At 41.3% G+C, this 18699-nt stretch overlaps 2 protein-coding genes across 3 annotated transcripts in view; one reads left to right on the top strand and one right to left on the bottom strand.

The window, feature by feature from the left end:
* Window positions 1-8019, bottom strand: part of VIPAS39 (VPS33B interacting protein, apical-basolateral polarity regulator, spe-39 homolog) — a 37304-nt gene extending 29285 nt beyond the window's left edge. For both annotated transcript variants that reach the window (XM_037832194.1, XM_037832195.1), the window contains exons 1-3: window positions 7893-8019; window positions 4862-4954; window positions 4096-4198 (exon numbers count right to left, since the gene is read on the bottom strand). In XM_037832194.1, coding sequence (XP_037688122.1) covers window positions 4096-4198; window positions 4862-4954 — 196 coding nt within the window. In that variant the 5' untranslated portion in view covers window positions 7893-8019. The remainder of the gene's footprint in view (window positions 1-4095; window positions 4199-4861; window positions 4955-7892) is intronic.
* A 409-nt stretch (window positions 8020-8428) lies between these two features.
* AHSA1 (activator of HSP90 ATPase activity 1) lies at window positions 8429-16480 on the top strand. The gene is made up of 9 exons (XM_037832189.1): window positions 8429-8657; window positions 9931-10121; window positions 11873-11955; window positions 12363-12480; window positions 13571-13659; window positions 14530-14658; window positions 15272-15373; window positions 15828-15879; window positions 16080-16480. Exons 1-9 carry the CDS (start codon window positions 8578-8580, stop codon window positions 16307-16309), a joined length of 1074 nt encoding a protein of 357 aa, XP_037688117.1. The 5' UTR covers window positions 8429-8577; the 3' UTR covers window positions 16310-16480.
* Window positions 16481-18699: the final 2219 nt, after the last annotated feature.

The raw sequence follows: 18699 nt of genomic DNA, 5'->3' as shown, positions 1-18699 counted from the left end.
TAACTTGTTCATGTTGAAAAGGGGTGTCAACATTATGGGAAAAGGGGGATGCAACTGGATGATGTTCTTGAAGAGGCTATTGCCTCTTGGTTTGGGGACTTATGTGGCATAGGAACACTCTGGAGGATTTAAGTTTCTGAAAAATAAACTTAGTGAGTGAAACTTTTATAGAATCTTTCATAGGGGCCACGGTACTCTTTAGGGTTTTCAGGACAACTGTTGATTTGGGCTTGTCATATTGCAGCCATTTGGCATATCTAGCTGAAGCTTGCAAAGGAGTAACCTTCAGGTCAGCCTCTTGACTCTATCTGAACTCTCTGTCCATCAACCGATAAATGGATAAATAAAATGTGGTTTATACATATATAAAACGGAATGTTATTTGGCCATGAAAAGGAATGAAGATCTGATACAGGAGAAAACATGGATGAACCCTGAAGAAAACGTGTTGAAATAAGCCAGACACAAAAGGTCAAATATTGTATGATCTCACTTATATGAAATAATTAGAATAAGCAAATTCACAGCATCAGAAATTAGAATACAGGTTACCAGGGGGAGGAGGTAGGGAATGGGGAATTAATGCTTAAATTGTACAGTTTCTATTTGAAGTAATAGAAAAGTTTTTGCAATGGATGGTGGGGACGGTAGCACAATACTGTGAACATTGATAGCACTGAAACTATATATTTGAATGTGGTTAAAAAAGTAATTTTAGGCTGTATATGTTACTAGAATAAATATTTTTTAAAAAATCCCTAGGACTGTACAACACAAACAGGGATCCCTAATGTAAACTACAGACTATAGTAAATAGAACAATTATAATAATATTCTTTAATCAATTTTAACAAGTATACCACACTAATGCAAGGTGTTTATTAAAAAAAAAAAAAAAAAAAAGATTATATACTATGACCACGTTGTAGTCATTTCCAGAATGCAAGGGTGGCTGAACAATTAAAAATCAAACAATGTAATATACCACATTAATGGAATAAAGGAAGAAAGAAACAAACCATCAACATATGGTCATCAAAATGATGCAGAAAAATCATTTGACAAAATCTAACACTCTCTTTCATGAAAAAAAAAACCACTAAATGAACTAGGAACAGAAGATATAAAGGTCATATATGAAAAACCCACAGTTAACATCATCCTCAATGAGAAAGACTGAAAGCTTTTAGTCTAAGATCAGAAATAAGAAAAGAATGCCTGCTCTCACCAGTTCTATTCAACACTGTACTTGAAGTTCAAAACAGAGCAAGTAGGCAAGAAAAAAAACAAAATGAATACAAATTGGAAAGGAAGAACTAAAATTCTTTGTTTGCAGATGACCTGATCTTATATGAAGGAACCCACAAAGAATTCACAAACTATTAAAGTTAATAAATAAATTCAGCAAAGTTTCAGGAGACAAAATCAGCACTCAAAAATTAGCTGTATTTCTATATACCAGAATTGAACAATCTGAAGAAGAAATTAAGAAAATAATTTTATCTACAATAGCATTAAAAGAATAAAATACTCAGTAATAAACTTAACCAAATAGGTGAAAGTCTTGTACTGAAAACCACAAAATTGCTGAAAGAAATAAAAGAAGACCTAAATAAATAGGAAGACAACCATGTTCATGGATTAGAAGATTTAATATTGTCTAGATGACAATAATGCCCAAAGCAATCTACCAGCTCAATGCAATCCTTATCAAAATCCCAATAGCTGATTTTGTTGAAATAGAAAATCCCATCCTAAAATTTATATTTAATTTCAAGGACCCCCAAATAGCCAAAAGAATCTGGAGGAAGAGTAAGTTAGAGGACTCACATTTCCTGATTTCAAAACATACTGCAAAGCTACAGTAATCAAAACAGTGTAGTACTGGTATAATGGTAGACACACAGATCAATGGAATACAATTGAGAATTCAGAGCTAAACTCTCACATATATAGCCAACTGGTTTTTGATAAGTGTGACATGATCATTTGATGAGGAAAGGAAAGTCTTTTCAACAAATGGTCCAGAAAACTGGATTTCCACATACAAAAGAATCATGCTGGATCCTTGTCTTACACCACATACGAAAATTAACTCATCATGGATCAATGATCATAGTTAAGAGCTAAAACTATAATTCTTAGAAAACAGAGGGAAAACATCTTCATGACCTTGGAAATGGGAATGTTATCTAAACATGAAATCAAAAGCACAAACAATAAAAGAAAAATAGATAAACTAAACATCATTATGAAAACTTTTATGAATCAAAGGTCATTATGAAGAAGGTGAAAAGACAATGCACAGAATGGGAGAAAACATTTGCTAATCATATATCTGATATGGGCTTAGTAACCAGAATATATAAATAACTTACAACTCAACAACAAAAAGATCAATAACCCAAGGAAACAATCAGCCAATGACTTGAATAGGCATTTCTCCAAAGATACAACGGATGGCCAATAAGCACATGAAAAGATGCTTAACAACATTAACCATTAGGGAAATGCAAATCAAGCAATAATGAGGTATCAGTTCATACTGACTATGATGGCTATAACCAAAAAATTGGAAAACAGCAAGTACTGGTGAGGATGTGGAAAAGTGGAACCCTTGGCATTGCTGGTAGGAATGTAAAATGATGCAGCCATTGTGGAAACTCACTTTGGCTGTTCCTCAAAAAGTTAAACATAATGTCATCATATGACCTGGCAATTCCACTCCTAGGTATGTACCCCAAAGGACTGAAAACAGGGGCTCAATAGACACTTTTCCACCAATGTTCACAGCAACATTATTCACAACAGCCAAAAGGTGGGAACAATCCAGCTGTACATCGACAGATGAATGGATAGACAAAATATTCCACACAGTGGAATAGTATTCAGTCATAAAAATGAATGAAGTTCTGACAGAGTTAACAACATGAATGAATCTTGAAAACATTATGCTCAGTGAAGTAAAACAGAAACAAAAGGACAAATATTATATGATTCCATTTATATACCTATCCTAGAATAGATAAATGCATAGAAACAGAAGGTATATTAGAGGTTACCAGGGGCTGGGTTGAGGGGGTAAGGCTGGGGATAGGTGGTAATAGAATGGGTATGGAGATTTTGTTTGAGATGATGAAATAGTTCTGGAAATAGATAATGTTGGTTATACCACATTGTGAATATACTTACTGGCACCGAATAGTACACTTAATAATGGCAAAAAGGTAAATTTTGTTATGTAATTCTACAACAAAATTAAAAAAAAACAACAGAATATGTATTCCTATATGCTTTTCTATGCAAAAATAATCTTCAGATAAATACACAGAAAGTAACTAACAGTGGGGTTTCTGGGGGGAGCAGAGACTAAGAACTGCATAGATGCTTAGCAGTATGCGAGGGAAACTTTTCACTCTATCTATGCCTTTGATATTTTTTGATTTTTAAACCACATGACAGTATTTTCTATTTTTAAAATAATTTTAAAAACATTTCTTAAAAATCAGATGTAGTCTGCAAAGGTGTTAAGTGGTACTATACAACAGCTAGGCAGTGGGACTTGATGGCTAGGTAGATCAGTTCTGTCAAGCAGTTATAATTTTTCAAGTCAGAAGTTCCCAGATGTGACTGCATGTTACAATTACCTAGGGTGATTATTCAAAATTGAGATGCCTAGACCCTAATGAATCAGAATCTCTAAGGTGAGCCCTAGGAATCTATAGTTTTAACAAATACCCCAGTGGAGTTTTGAAATATGCAGCCAAGCATTGGAAAGCAGACCTAGAGGAACTACTATATACATATATGTATATACATGTACACACACACACTATACATATACATACACATATACATACATACATATACATATGTGCACATAAATATACATATACATATATACATACATATATATATAGCTGTCTTTTCCTAAGCACTTCTCCTGGAGTTAAATTTCTAGATACATGTGCATCAGAAAATAGTCTAACCCTATTCCCTTCCCTAACAAGTACTTAGGAGAAAAACAAATAAAGCCTTCCTTACAGTGACAAGAACTCTGAATATCAATCACCTCATAAGGCCTCCTCTACTTACTCTCCACAGGTTCCCCACTCCAGCTGACTCTCTCCAGGTCATCATCATCATCCTCATCCACGAAGTCTCGAAGGCTATTCACTGCCCGCTTGGATTCCTTTAACTGCAGAGGGACATAAAGCAAGACACTCAGGCAATCATGCCTTTCCACCTCTCTCTTTTACAATCTAGAAGGCTGAGGAACTGGGAGCTGAAGATCGCCAACATTTCACTCTCTGTAACCTAAAGCCTAGCCTGCTAGATACTTGGAAAGAAAACAAACTGCTTTTCAGCCAACAGTGCAGTCCAGTGGCAAAAGAGTAAGGAGGAATCAAAGCCACTTTTGAGTTATAATCACATCCCTAGCAATAACCTGCTGTGTAAACCTGAGTGAATTTTTACTTCTCCAAAAACAAATCTGCTTCCTCTTTTGTAAAATAGACACATTAAAATATAGGGAATACCTCCAAACCAGTTCATCTTTCAAAAATAATAAATACTGCATGAATAAAAGATTTGGTGTCGTTGGGAAGAGGGGGGCCTGAGAAGAATGAATCATCTTAAGGCGGCAAAATTACAAGGGCAGAGAATTGGTTTTACCAGCACTTTTTGCTCTTCCCTGAGGGCTCTTTTCCATTAAGTTTTTTCTAAAGATCTGACTCAAAACATTTCTGAGTTTAATGGAGACTTGGTCAAAGTCAGGTTACCCAGGATACAAGGGGAAGGAATTTTAGAGTGACACTGTGGAGGAAGGTGCAACCAGCAGCAATTGCTTGTAGAAACATACCTGAGAGAGCTCATCATCTTCATCATCAAAGGTGAAAGCCTTGAACTTTGAGCTGTTCCAATACTCCTCCTCATCACCTTTTGTCCGATTCATCTGGAGTGGAAGACAGAATTATAGCCCCTTTGGGGTTCTCCCAAAAAAGCTTCAAAAGCTTTAGGCTCCTTTACCACTAACTGTCAGAAATCAGGGATGTATAAAAGAAGTTGGTAAAGCAAATACTGAACCTGCTGTATGAAATCTTATCATTGAGTCTCCAGCTGATCAAACCATTCTTCTGATCCTCTAATTGCCCACCTGTATCCATTCATTCCTAGGGCACCTATTTTGTTCAAAGTCCTCTCTCAGGTGATGCAAGGAATATAAAAAGTGCAAGATACACCCCCATCCTGAAGGATACTACAACAGAGTTAGTGTTCAGCACAGGCATGTGTAAAGGTAATAGTACAAAGCAGACTAGTGGTCAAAGAATCCGTCACCAACTTTGCTGAGCACACAAAGGCAACCAATCGAAGCATGCACAAAATAGATAATAATTGCATTCACGCATTTAACAAGTGTCTTTTAAATGCCATCTTTGAGGTACTGGTCTTGACAAATATCCTGCTCTCACGTATGCTTTAAAATGCCTGAAAGAATGAATACAAAGCAATTAAAAGAAGCCGAACTATCCTGCCTGTATCTTCAAGTCTTCAAAGCATGATTAAATTGCTAACAAATGTTGGCCAAATTTTGAGTAATGAGTGTATGGCCAAGAAAATAAAGTATATAAACAATCAATCAAAACACCTTAAGTTCCTCTCATAACTACTCTAAAATGATACTTCACTCGGAGGGAGATACGGGGGAAGGAGATGGTTGCTCTAGAGTTACAAACTACCCTATCAATGCCAACCAAATTAAGACTGAAAAACATGGCTTAAGCCCAGAACTAGGTACAAAAAAATCCACACCACCAAAAGCAACTCCAAAGGCCAGAAAGTGTCAAATTCTAATGGATCAATGTGTTTTTCCTTTTATTTTAATAGGCTGTTTTTTAAAAGAAGCTTGAGAAACCCTCATCATGGCAGCCCCGTTGAGTCTTCTAGTGGTCTTTGACATATTCTACTCTCATTTCCTGACTCTTAGTGTATGTTTTCAATTCATGGGATAAAAGTATGGCAAAGGTGATGGTGAGAATTTCTATTCTGATTTCTTCCCATGGTAGACATCACTGACTGACTCCTATAACCCCAGAAAAATCTTTTTCATGTACTTCATTCTAGGAAATCAAAAGCAAATCAAACAAAAAAGAGCTGGCAGACATGATGAAATCACTCCTTGCAAAGGTACAAGTATGGGCTTTGTAATAAGGCAGCCTTGAATTCAAATCTTCATTTCTCTGATCCTGAGCCAACTTAGTTGACGATTTTACTCCTAAGTTTTGGACAGAATTATATCCTACCTCACAGGGTTGCAGTGAAGATTAAATACCACACAGGAAACACCTAACAAAGTGCCTAGCAGAAGGTAAATACTTCATTGTAGTTCCCTTTAACACAGGGTATCTCATGAACCTCTTTCTGTCTCAGTTTCCTCATCTGTAAGGTGGGCATAACAACAGAAACCTGGCTTAGAGAATTGTTGTAAGGATTAAACCAGTTAATAAATGTAAAGCATTTATTGCCTGACAAAATTAATGCTCAATGTTAACTTTTATTATTAATTAATCAACATGGTACCTTGAAAAAAGAAGCAATTATTTTTAAACAATCCTAAAAGTAAAAAAAATAATAATACCAAAATTTCAAGTGGACAGCACAAATGTTGAAAGTATGTAAACATAGGCATGTGTAAAGGTAATAGTACAAAGCTATAAAAAAATAATAATACAAAAATTTCAAGGGGACAGCACAAATGTTGAAAGTATGTAAACATAGGCATGTGTAAAGGTAATAGTACAAAGCAGACTAGTGGTCTAAGACTCCGTCACCAACATACAGAGACATACAAATGTCTCTGGCACACCTGCCAGTTTTACAAAGCACTTAAGCACTCATTTGATCCTCAGAAGATCCCTATAAGGTAAGTCTGGCAGATTCCCTTTCCATTTTACTGATGAGGAAAATCAGGCACAAAAGGATTACATATCAAAACCATCTTACTAGTCACTCTTATTGCAAACTATATTCCAGGTTTTCTGGCTCCTTGACCATTTCCACTCTGTCTTGCATGGTACTACTAGCTACATATTTTTCACTCCTAGAAAAACCAGGGCAGCTCATTCCCTCAATATAGTAAATATCTATGGATAGGCACATAATGTCTCCAACAAACCCAACAGACCACCAGAGAATTTCTGGAATCGTTTTTAACAGTGAGATGTCTGTGGATATTTGACACCTATCTGTACTTGTAGCACCAAATCAGAATTTAGATGTACTTGTCAAGTAAGGAGATAAGGATTTAAAGGCTCTAGATGTCGGGAACAATATTAAGATTGCCTGAGAAAAGTGCTTCAACACGATTTAAAATACTTCAGAGGCATGTCTTTATCGTCACCTGTGTTCACAAGGTAGGGTGGTAGGAACTACTACCACCTAGGGAACAACAGGAAAGTTGCCAGAGGGACAAAAACCTCACAACTGAAACGCTTCCTGCCTCAGGAAACCCCAGAAACCAGCTCCCGAGAAATCAGATTCGGATTCAATTACTTTTCAAACCAGGCTAACACAGGTGAGGTTTGTGAAATGAGACCAAGGAATGTGGGTTAAACTGGAAAGAATCTCCGGGCAATGAAGGAGCGTCCTGGAAGGATCTATCGCAGACGCCAGGGTCAGATAAATCCCTGATCGTTCAGAACCAAATGTCGGGGATCCCCGGCAGTCCCCAAACCGAGGTGACTCCGGCTTCCAGCCCAAAGGTGGTGCGACTGGAAGAAGAGTCGGGCCTGGGGACCAAAAGACGCCTGAGAGAAGGGGGTGGGGTAGGATCGGGATGCAGAAAGGCAGGATGCAGCCCGGTATGTGGCCCAAGGGTCTCAGGACACCCTCACCTCTTCCGCATCGAGCCCTCCCTCTCAGGACAGCGCCAGTCTCCACCGCCGTTGGACCAGCCTTTCTAATCAGACTATGCGGCATAGAGGAGGGGCGGAAGAGGGATGTCGAGGACAGAGATAAAGAAAGAGGCTGCAGGGCATGCTGGAAGTTGTTGTTTCTTCCGCCCCTGCAGTCAGCCGCTTCCCGCAGGGGCCACGGGGCTTCTTTACTACAGCCCCCAGAAATCTCAGCGCGCCGTGTTCAGATGGTTTCCTTTACTTTTAGCGTGACCTTCCGCGGTTATTTGCGAGTCACACAAAAAGACTACAATTCCCATGAGGCTCAGCGGGGCCGATTTAGGGACCCGGGAGACAAGACGTGTTCTTTCCGTCCCTACGGATGGGGGACTATTGTGTGAGGGGTTGGGTTTCGGACCCTTTTGGGGATAACTTAAGGGAATTTATAGGAACCCCAGAACAGGTGGAACCTACGGTCCTGCACTTTAGAACGGAAGTGGCCGATGGGAGTGGGGAGGAGCCGGAAATGAAGGCGGGGGTGGGGGGTGGTGGAGGGAAAAGCAAGGCAGGAGGTTCTGCGGCCGCTTCTAGTAGTTTCCAGACGCTGCCGGTAGCTGGGACCAGGAGGTCCTGAAGCTGAGGCTGTGGCTACGCGGGAGCCGGTGGCGGCGTGATCGGAGAGCCGATGGCCAAGTGGGGTGAGGGCGACCCACGCTGGATCGTGGAGGAGCGGGCGGACGCCACCAACGTCAACAACTGGCACTGGTGAGAGCCAGCAGGGCAGGCCGCGGAAGCATTGCGGCCGGGCTGGTGTTGCGGGGTCCCTGGAACCTCTGCTTGGACAGAGCTGGGACAGAAGCAACCTTGCCCGGAGATGGGGGTTGGTCCTTTCTGGTCAGGGTCCGTGGCTCCAGGCCCTTCACCCACTGGTCTCCTGTCGGTATAGGGGGGGTGGGCGGCGGGAGGCATGAAGAGCTGCCCCTCAGAGTAGGGGGATTCAGGGAGTTGAGAACATAACGTTCTGGCTACTACATCCAGCCTGAGAAGGAAGATGCTTCCCACACGTGGCCGGCGGAGTTAGTGAGACCCAAAGAGAGGTACCGCCTTGGATTGTGTTGGGAGATTACTGTGGAAAGCTCGTGGCCAGAGGCTGGAATTCCTGTTCTGCGGTTTAAGGGCAAAATTAAAAGTCAGTCATAGCGAATCACGGATGCCTTATTCCAACGGGTGAAGGTTTGGAACGTGCTCTGCGGGTGCCCGGAGCTCGTGAATTCGAAGCTGCGGCTTCTCACCTGCAACTAGTAAATGGGTTGTGCTGAAACTCTAGGGACTGCCTCTGGTTGCCAGGCAATTATGTTTTTATAATTTGACCAATATTAAAAGCTTGCCCTACTTCATGAAATCTTGTGAAAGTATAATATCGTTATCTTTGAATTCCACTGAACTTAGTTCCTACTGTGATATTTGCTATATATTTACTTTGTTGCAGCTTTTTGTGCACATGTTGTCTCCTCTATTAGTAAGTAGGAAGGCAGATAGTGATTTTTCTTCCCTTTATTTCAGCCTGCCTCAGCTCTTCTTGGCATACCTAGAGTAGTCGACCCAATGTTTTATTTTGTTGTTTCGAAGACTTGGATTTATGGTTTTCATGGCCATCTAGAGGGCACAGGATGTGTCAGGTGTTTTCAGCACAGTCTAAATCTGACAGGTAGAACACTGCTGAGGCCAAGGCCTTTTAGCTAATTATTGCATCCTTTGACCACAGTCTGTGCTTCTGACCCCAGCAAGATATGCCCAGTTTTCCACTTGATTCATTTAGTTTGTGCTAGTCTGCCCAGCAGTGGTCCTTGTTGACTTGATATGCCACTCCTCATGTCCTTCCTAAAAGAAAGTGATACAGACATACTAGAGGGGGACTGCAGGCTTTTGTGTTCTTTTCAAACTATTTGGCCTCCTCTAGCTTTGCATTCTCTTGCATAGTGCAAGCAGTGTATCCTCCATTTGGCTGTTTGTCCGTGGCCTTGTTTTTTTTCCACAGGACAGAGAGGGATGCTTCAAACTGGTCCACAGATAAGCTGAAAACACTGTTCCAAGCAGTGCAGGTGCAAAATGAGGAAGGCAGGTGTGAAGTGACAGAAGTGAGTAAGCTTGAAGGAGAGGCATCCATTAACAATCGCAAAGGCAAACTTATCTTCTTTTATGAATGGAGCATCAAACTGAACTGGACAGGTGAGTCCATACGGGGCTGTCATGGAAGGGGTTCTCTGCATTTCAGTTGACCTGTTAAGGAGCCAGGAAGAACATGTTGGGGGATGTTATGAACTCTTTAAGGGAGAAGACAGATAGTGCTGAAATTCCTTCTCTGCTGCTGTGAGACACAAATGAGTTTCCTTTCTTTGGGTCTTGTGAGTCCCCACCAGTGAAATGGCTAGGCTGCTGCATCTTTGTGTCTTAGTCTGTATTGGGACACATAAGGTGATGTGACATTTCCTCAGACTAGCTCCTTCTGTTGCTTGGATGATTTGAAAGGTGGGGAGAGGGAGAGTTTCTGGCCTTGATCTTTTTTTGCACTTTCCAATGTCAGTCTTAACAGGTTGGATGAGTGAAGCTTGTGTGTGACTATAATTTGAGGCTGTTTTGTTCTCTAATTTGATGTCCCTTCTGGGATGACTTTAGGAAAGAACTGAGACCATGCATGTGCCCCTCTTGCGTGGTCTTGCCATTTGAGAGACTGAATTTTAAAAGGTGCTAAAACTAAAGCAGTGTGAAATTGCTACTATCTTGTGAATGGGATGAGGCATGAAATAAAATCATACCTCAATAAATATTTGTCATGTGAATGAATGGCAGTAAATATGGGGGGAAAGTAGATATATCAATCCATGGATTTTTTTCCCCTTAATAAAGGATGTTTTTGTTTTTTATCACATACCTAAAGCATAGTAGTCTGGAAAAAACTGTGGGTATCACTTGCACAGTCAGTCCCCTGCTTAAAGATTGAGAAACTGGGGCCTAGAGACTTGAAGGTGAATAAATGTTTTGTTGATTAGTTTTGAAACATAGTCAATTCAGCTATAGCATGACCTATAATTCCCCAAAATCAACCACACTATGCAAAATCACTCATAAAAAACCACAGGGAACCAAAGGGAAAATGAGGTTAAGGATACAGTACTCAAAAATAAAACAATATGTTTTGTTTTCATTTGGGGTTTTTTTTTGGTTTTTTTTTTTTTTTTTTTTTTTTAAGCTAGGCACTTAAAGATGGTAGCACAGTATTATACATGTTAAATGGTAAGAAATACATACTACTACAATAAGTATGGTGCTTTACTTTGAAAAAAGTCCGAAGTTTACTTGTGAAAGCATGCATCAGAAGGGTCGAAGCTAGGTTATTGCAAAGTGGTGGAAGGAGGACTATCAGAAATCAGAATGCAAATTATAACAACCGATGTGAATGGGTATAGATAACAACACACATAGTGAATGAGCTTGCTGGTAGATAGATGGTGGGGGTGTGTGTATTTTGTGTATTCTTTTACAGCTTGGTTGAGCTGGGTGCCATTTACTGTGTTAACCTAGTATTTCTCATGGCTAAAATCGCATATAAACAGTTGTGAAATTTGCATTATTATAAAATCTTTCCCTAATACATCAGTTGCATTGGAACTAATTCATATTCTCAAAACTGGTTCAGAACTGACTGTATTGGCTATTGACCTAGATCTTCCCTGCCAGGATCATGCTAGTGCAAATCTGTGTAGATCGCAGTACCACACTGTAGCAGTACAGTTAGTCTCAAGTAATCTGGTGAGGCAGGGCATTTCTTCTGAGGGGGAAGGGTTTGGTGGCATCTGGCATGTTACATCCTCTGAGTTCAGCTGTCCGTAAGAAGCGAAAACTGAGTAGTAAGTTAGGACTCCAGAGCAAAAGACCTTTCCAGCAAAGGAGACTAAATGACATTGCATTGCTTTTGACAGGTACCTCTAAGTCAGGAGTACAGTACAAGGGCCATGTGGAGATCCCCAATTTGTCTGATGAAAACAGCGTGGATGAAGTGGAGGTTTGTGCTGCTTATCTCCTAATCTGAGTCTTCCACATCCTCTTATTTGCAGATGAGAAAAATAACCTGTCATTCAAGAATAATAGCCCAGGCTTGGTCCAAGCTTTCAGAACCCCAGTTGGCAGATGGTTTTCTAGGTGTATGGTGCCATTGGGAGCTTCCAGAGCAACTTGCACTAATTTAATTAGCTATTTTGCTGTAGCTAGTAACGTGTGTTCTAACGTTAGCCACCTTTGCCTTGGCAGAGAGGACTTGTGAAGGAACACTGATGGGGAATTGTACGAGTACCCCAACCCTCATGCATTTCCTGTGGAAATGTCAACAGTTACCTGGTTGCTCAGCACCCACATTCCACAGTATGGGTGCCCCTCAAGTCATTTACCACCTACTTCTGATCTTTCACTCAGATTAGTGTGAGCCTTGCCAAAGATGAGCCTGACACAAATCTCGTGGCCTTAATGAAGGAAGAAGGGGTGAAACTTCTAAGAGAAGCAATGGGAATTTACATCAGCACCCTCAAAACAGGTATCCCTTGAGTAGTTATATTCCTTGAGGAGATAGTTTTCCACCTGTCAGACTCCAATCAAGGGCTTGACAGTCCTTTCTTTCGCAAATGGGTAAAGATTTTGGGGGTGGTGACTTAGAGCAAACCTGTAAGTTCTGAGTAAAGGAAAGATCTAGAACTGTGTTGTCTATTATGGGCACTTAGACACTGGAAGTGTGGCTAGTCCAAATTGAGATGGGCTATGGGTACAGAAACACAGTGGAATTTGATGACTTGGTACAAAAAGAAAAGAATTTAGAATGTTTCCATTTTTAATATTGATAACATGTTGAAATAATGTTTTGGATATACTGGGTTAAATATATTAAGATTTCACCTGTTTTTTACTTTTTTTAATGTGGTTACCAGAAAATTTTAAATTAGATTCAAGGCTTACATTACATTTCTATTGAATGGCGCTGATCTAGAGACTTGACGTCTCTGGACTTGTTACTTGAATACAGTTCTGGATTATCTTTGACATGCATTTTCCAGGGATAGTTATATAGTTAGAATAGTAGGGAACTCAGCTGCCCCCTGGGGCTCCTCTTCTGCCAACTTGTTCTCATCATGATGTCAGAGTTAATATAATGACCATCAAAAGGAGCCAGCATAGAAGGCGATAGCTTTTGGAGGGAATCTAGTGCTCCAATGCTCTAACTAGTTGTGGTTGTTCTAAAGAGCTAAGGCAGAGTAGGGGAAAGAGACTAAACACATACCTTCATATACCAGAGTGGTAGATTCCTCACTCCTGAAGTCACTGAAGTGCCACTATATTCTCCAGCTACCTTCCATAGTAAACCTCACATACATTTTAATAAGTTGTAATGGTTCCAATTGAGTGAGGGGCTTAAGGTATTTAAAACAATCCCAGTAGACATGCTACATTCTTTGGCATATGCATCTACCTGTCTGGCATAGACCAAAGGTAAAGACATAAAACAGAATCTTCCTTTTCTGGTCATTCCATCATTCTTGGTTAAGATGGCTCATGTTTGTCAAGCTGTATTGAAGCCCCGAATCTCAGCTACTAAGAAATAACTTCCAAGAGCTGGGATTTTATATTTTCAGAGTTCACCCAGGGCATGATCTTGCCTACAATGAATGGAGAGTCAGTAGATTCAACCGGGCAGCCAGCACTGAAAGCTGAGGAGCGGAAGGTAAATGATGTTCCCATGTGATGGGGTGGGAGGTTATCTGGGAGTTGAGACACTGCTTCCTTCTGAATTCAGCATCTCACTACTTCTTCTCTGACCCCAACCTCTAAGTCAGAACAGCCTATGATCTGCTCACAGTGTCACCTAACCATCTTGAAATGGGTTTGTATTCATTTATAGCGGATCCATAGAGCAAGTGGAAGCCACCAGAGACTTCAAGATCAGGCTGTTGATTGCCTTTAACACCAATTAGGAAGTGACACACACAGGATGGTTTTCACCTGCATGAGTCTTTTCAGTATTATTTCCAACTGGGGTGTTGATCTTTCATACTTTGATGTTAGAGGTCTCTTCAAGAATCAAGGATTAGATCATTGACTTCATCAGGAAGTTGATAGATATCACCCCATATATGGAACAGTGGGCAAACATTTTATCTGGGGATGGAACTTGTGTGGTTCAGGTCCAGCACTTGGTTTTTGAGACTTTTTGCCTTTTTGTCAGCACAGTGAAGGCTATTTGAGAGGTGGTAGGAAAACTCTTTAATTAAGCACAGAAATTGTTGAGAATTACACTGAGCTCCTCAGTAGTGCCTAATGATTTGACTTGTTCTTTGGCTAATGGGCTTTCAAATGAGTATCAGAGTCTCCCTTCTCTGCATGGTTGTTTTCACTGAGAATTGAGGATGATTCTGGAAAAGATCTTCTCCTAGTTGAAACACCTACGCATACAACTTCCTCCCATTCCCCTGGAATAATTAGCCCTGGATGTGTAAAGTATTCTGAGAATGGATGGTAGGTCTGTCCCTTAAGCCATGTTGACTGGGGTTTCCCCATTACTCTAAATTGACAATTATCCCTGCCACTTCCACAGGAAAAGTTTGCTCCTTCAAAAACCCAAGCCAGACCTGTTGGTGTCAAAATCCCCACTTGTAAGATCACCCTTAAAGAAACCTTCCTGACATCACCAGAGGAGCTCTATAGAGTATTTACCACCCAAGAGGTAAGTATAATCTTGTCCCTCAGGCTGCATGCTGTCTTTTGTTCCAGGTGATGCGAGTTGTGGGCTCATCCCTTAATGAGCAGAGAAGGTAATGATGACTAGTCCAGAAACAGGCAGAGGGAAAGCACTTTATTCAAGTCACTTGTCAGAGTGGATTTGCCTTTTTTTTTTTTTCCCCTCCTTCTGTGCTACTTTTGGGACATGTAACTGGGGCCACTGAATTTTTCTTGATAGAAAAATAGGTCCAAAGGACTGGCATCATGGATTTAGAAGGAATTGCTGTAGTTGAAGCCTGCTCTGTGGTGGAACTGAATAGAGGGAGACTGCTTGGACCTGGTTCTTGGGCAGAATAGCATCTTTGGAAAGGACAGTTGAGACATGCAGGTTTCAGCTGGTGTTTCTCTCTGGGCTCCACTGAGAACCATACAGGGAGAATGGCCAAAGCTGAGGGCAAAATTTGATGGCAGCTGTGAAGAAAGCCCTCACTGTTCATCCAGATGTCTGCATGTGTGAGTGCTGGATGAGATTGGCAGGCACAGTCTATCAGAAGTATGGCGGACAGATGATGGTTCCAGCTCTTTCATCTCCCTGCCTCCTTTTTGTTTTTCTACAGCTGGTTCAGGCTTTTACTCATGCCCCTGCAATGTTAGAAGCCGACAAAGGTGGAAAGTTTCACCTGGTAGATGGCAATGTCTCTGGGGAATTCACTGACCTGGTGAGTACCTGCTCGCCCCAGATCTTCTGATCTACCTGGTCAGAAGATGACATTTCTCTTGTACTCAGCTCTGTAGATAAAATTTAAAGCTTTAATCTCGGGTTAATAAAACCATGTTTTGTCAGAAGAATTCTGCCATTTGAATTCTCTTGCTTTCCTAGAATTTTTCCCTTAGTTAAGTACAGTTAGTTCTTCCTGGAGAAACCGTACGTGGAAGAAGGGTTATATATGTTGGTGGCTTATGGCTTTCCATTTTGGACACTGAAATTTCACCTGGGCACAGTTGACTGGGCCTGACTTAGTAGTAAGGGGAGAAGCAGCAGCTAAATCAGTGACCTCATAAGTGGAGAGTTGTACTGATGATGGACTTCATACAAAAGGCAGATGGGAAATCCCAGCCAGCATTGGGCACATTGTAGTCTCCAGTATGGACTGATCTCTTTGATTATTTTAGGTCCCTGAGAAACATATTGTGATGAAGTGGAGGTTTAAATCTTGGCCAGAAGGTAAGTAAGCATATTTGTTTATTGCTAGTACCCCTAGATTTTTTCTTTGCCCCCTAGTCTTAAACCCAGATGGAAAACCCTTGTCCATGAGAAGCAGGTGTAATAACTGAGCTGAGAAGGTGGGAGTTGGGAGAAGAGCTGTAGCTGGTCCTCGGCCGAGTCCTGGATCTAAAACTTCCCTCCCCTCTGGCTTTTCTCAGGGCACTTTGCCACCATCACCTTGACTTTCATTGACAAGAATGGAGAGACTGAGCTACGCATGGAAGGACGAGCCATCCCTGCTCCTGAGGAAGAGCGGACGCGGCAGGGCTGGCAGCGGTACTACTTTGAAGGCATCAAACAGACCTTTGGCTATGGTGCACGCTTATTTTTAGGGCCAGCAGCAGGTGGGGATAGCCTGCCCAAACACTTCAGTCCAGCCCTCTCCTGACTGGGGCTTGTGACTCACAGGATTGCACCATCCCAACCACTAACTTCGGGCAGGGGCCCCTCCCCTACCACATATACCTTGGGTTTGTGCATGTTTTCTGCTGGGTGGGATGAGAGGGGTGATTTCTCTTTTTATGTGTACATACACTAAATAAACATAATTTAAAAACAAGACTATCCGGAAGCTTTGTTGACAAGAGTAGCTGGTATTAGGGTTCCATTGAAGTTTTTAAAGTTTTTGAACTTCACCAATCTGGTTAAGTATAAGTAAGAGGCATGAAGAGAGCCTGCTTCCCACTAGGAGGCATTCCTGAGGAAGTCGCCTTTCATATTGCAGATCGGCAAAAAGATTGTGCAAGCTGGGTGATGATTTGTGCTCCTGGTTAAATAGTGCAACACAGCACCGCTCCTGGGCTTTGGTGGGCTTGCTTCTCTCTGTGGCCTCGGGCCTCACCAGAAGAGATGGTTTGAGGTATGGAAAGAGATTCCCACCCTGTGGCAGAGGGGAACTGTGGGCCTTGGGTTAAAAGCTCCCATTTATTGAGCGGTTACTTTGTATCAGACACTACACTAAGCCATTTCCTTGCATGAGCTCATTTAACCCCCCCCATAATTAATAACTATAAAGTAAAAAACTATCATCATTCCTGTTTTACAAGAACCTAAATGTTGGGATTTCTCAAGTAGTGTATCCCAGATCCAACAACAAATATTTAGCAGGGTTGGGATTTGGAACAAGGTCCCCAATTCTAGAGCCTGTATGCAGCAGGTCTTCAAGCACTTGTTCAACTGCCTCATCATTGGGTCCACCCTCATAAAGGCTGCTGCATTTCTAGTATACTAGACTTTCCTCCTCGAGTAAAAAATTCCAGGATTCTTAGTGCCCTCAGAAAGAGGAAAAATTGAATTGTCCTTGTTAAGAGTATTTTTTGAATGCCTAGTTCCATTAAGTTTGTTGAGCACTGACTGTGTGCCAAGTGCACAAGTGGGGTTCAGACAGACTTGCCACATTGCCTGGAGAGGTAACTACCTGGCAACAGGAAAGGTCGCTTTCCCGGACAGGCCCTGCCCTGGCTTCCTGTGCCCCTGTGTGAGTCAGTGCCTTCTGAGCCAGACACTGCCTCCTGCAGCAACAGCTCTTTCCTTAATCTATTTTTGCCTGTTTTATTAGGTGGCAGTGAGGCCTGCAGACTAATCCTACCAACATGAGTTGGCCAAAACTTTGTAGTTAAAGCAGAAAATCAAGAGTACTAATCTGTATAATTTAGACCCCCAAAAGCCATCTTTGGCTTGAGTTACTCAGATGTGTACTGGACTGAAAGATTAAGATCTGCTTTGCTTTTGGCTTAGACACATGCCACCTACGGGTCCAAAGAGATGCCTTTTCAATTTGATAAGGAAACAGCTGTATCTTAGATCAAATTAACGGGTCACTCCAAACACAGACTCCTACAGAACACAGGGAACATTAACTTTAAAAAGAAGTGGAGCCCTTTCCACTCCTGGATTGAAAATTACAGTTCCAGGATACTTAGGAAAAAATCCTAAATAGAGATTATACACCATAGCAAAAACCAAGGCACTGGGCAAAGTACCTGTCACATGACATGCTCAATAACAGTTGACATTCCCAGTACTGATGGCTGTTCAAATCCTTTCCATTGCCCTTTTACTGATAACCTTTCAGTTAGCCATCTGAGCTTAAAAAGCAGAATAGTAGCTAAAACAAAACCATGTACTTTATTGGACCTGGGTTTGAATCAAATGTGCCACTTCCTAACAGATTGAACAAATTTCCTCTTGTGTAAAATGGGTCTGATGGGTATGCGAGTGCATTAGAGATGATGCATGTAAAAATACTGGCACCTGGTGGCAGGGACTCATAAGCCCTCCCAAATGTTTTCCTCCGAGCCAGAATTGATATTTTGAAAAGCTGGTTAGCTGATCAAATTGCAAATCCTAGGTCAAAAGTTCCCCATTGTCTAAGAACCACGGAGGAACCTGTTAAATGCTAAAAGTGGACTCCATGTCTAAAAAGTCTTACTCAGTGGGTGTGAGGTGTGTCCCAGGAATTTATATTTTAATAGATACCCTAGGTGATTCTGATAGTCCAGGATGTGTTTTGAGATGCACACATGTTAAGAAAATCTATTTGTAATGGAAGAGCCAAAGACACCTATGCGGATCCCTTCTGTGAGTGATAGGGCAAAGGATCTGGAACTTACTTTCTAAGAGGCAAGGGGAGGTCAGTAGGATCTGCCAGGGCTTGTACCATTGGTTGCTGTGCCAGTTTGTATATATTATCTCCACCAGAAAAAGCCATATTCTTTAATGCAGTCTTGTAGGGGCAGACATTAGTGTTGATTAAGTTGGAACCTTTGGATTAGGTTG

The sequence above is a fragment of the Choloepus didactylus genome, chromosome 4 (genome assembly GCF_015220235.1).
Source record: "Choloepus didactylus isolate mChoDid1 chromosome 4, mChoDid1.pri, whole genome shotgun sequence".
Taxonomy (NCBI): Eukaryota; Metazoa; Chordata; class Mammalia; order Pilosa; family Megalonychidae; genus Choloepus; species Choloepus didactylus.
The sequence above is the reverse complement of the archived record's forward strand: the minus strand, read 5'-3'. Positions and strand labels throughout refer to the sequence as shown.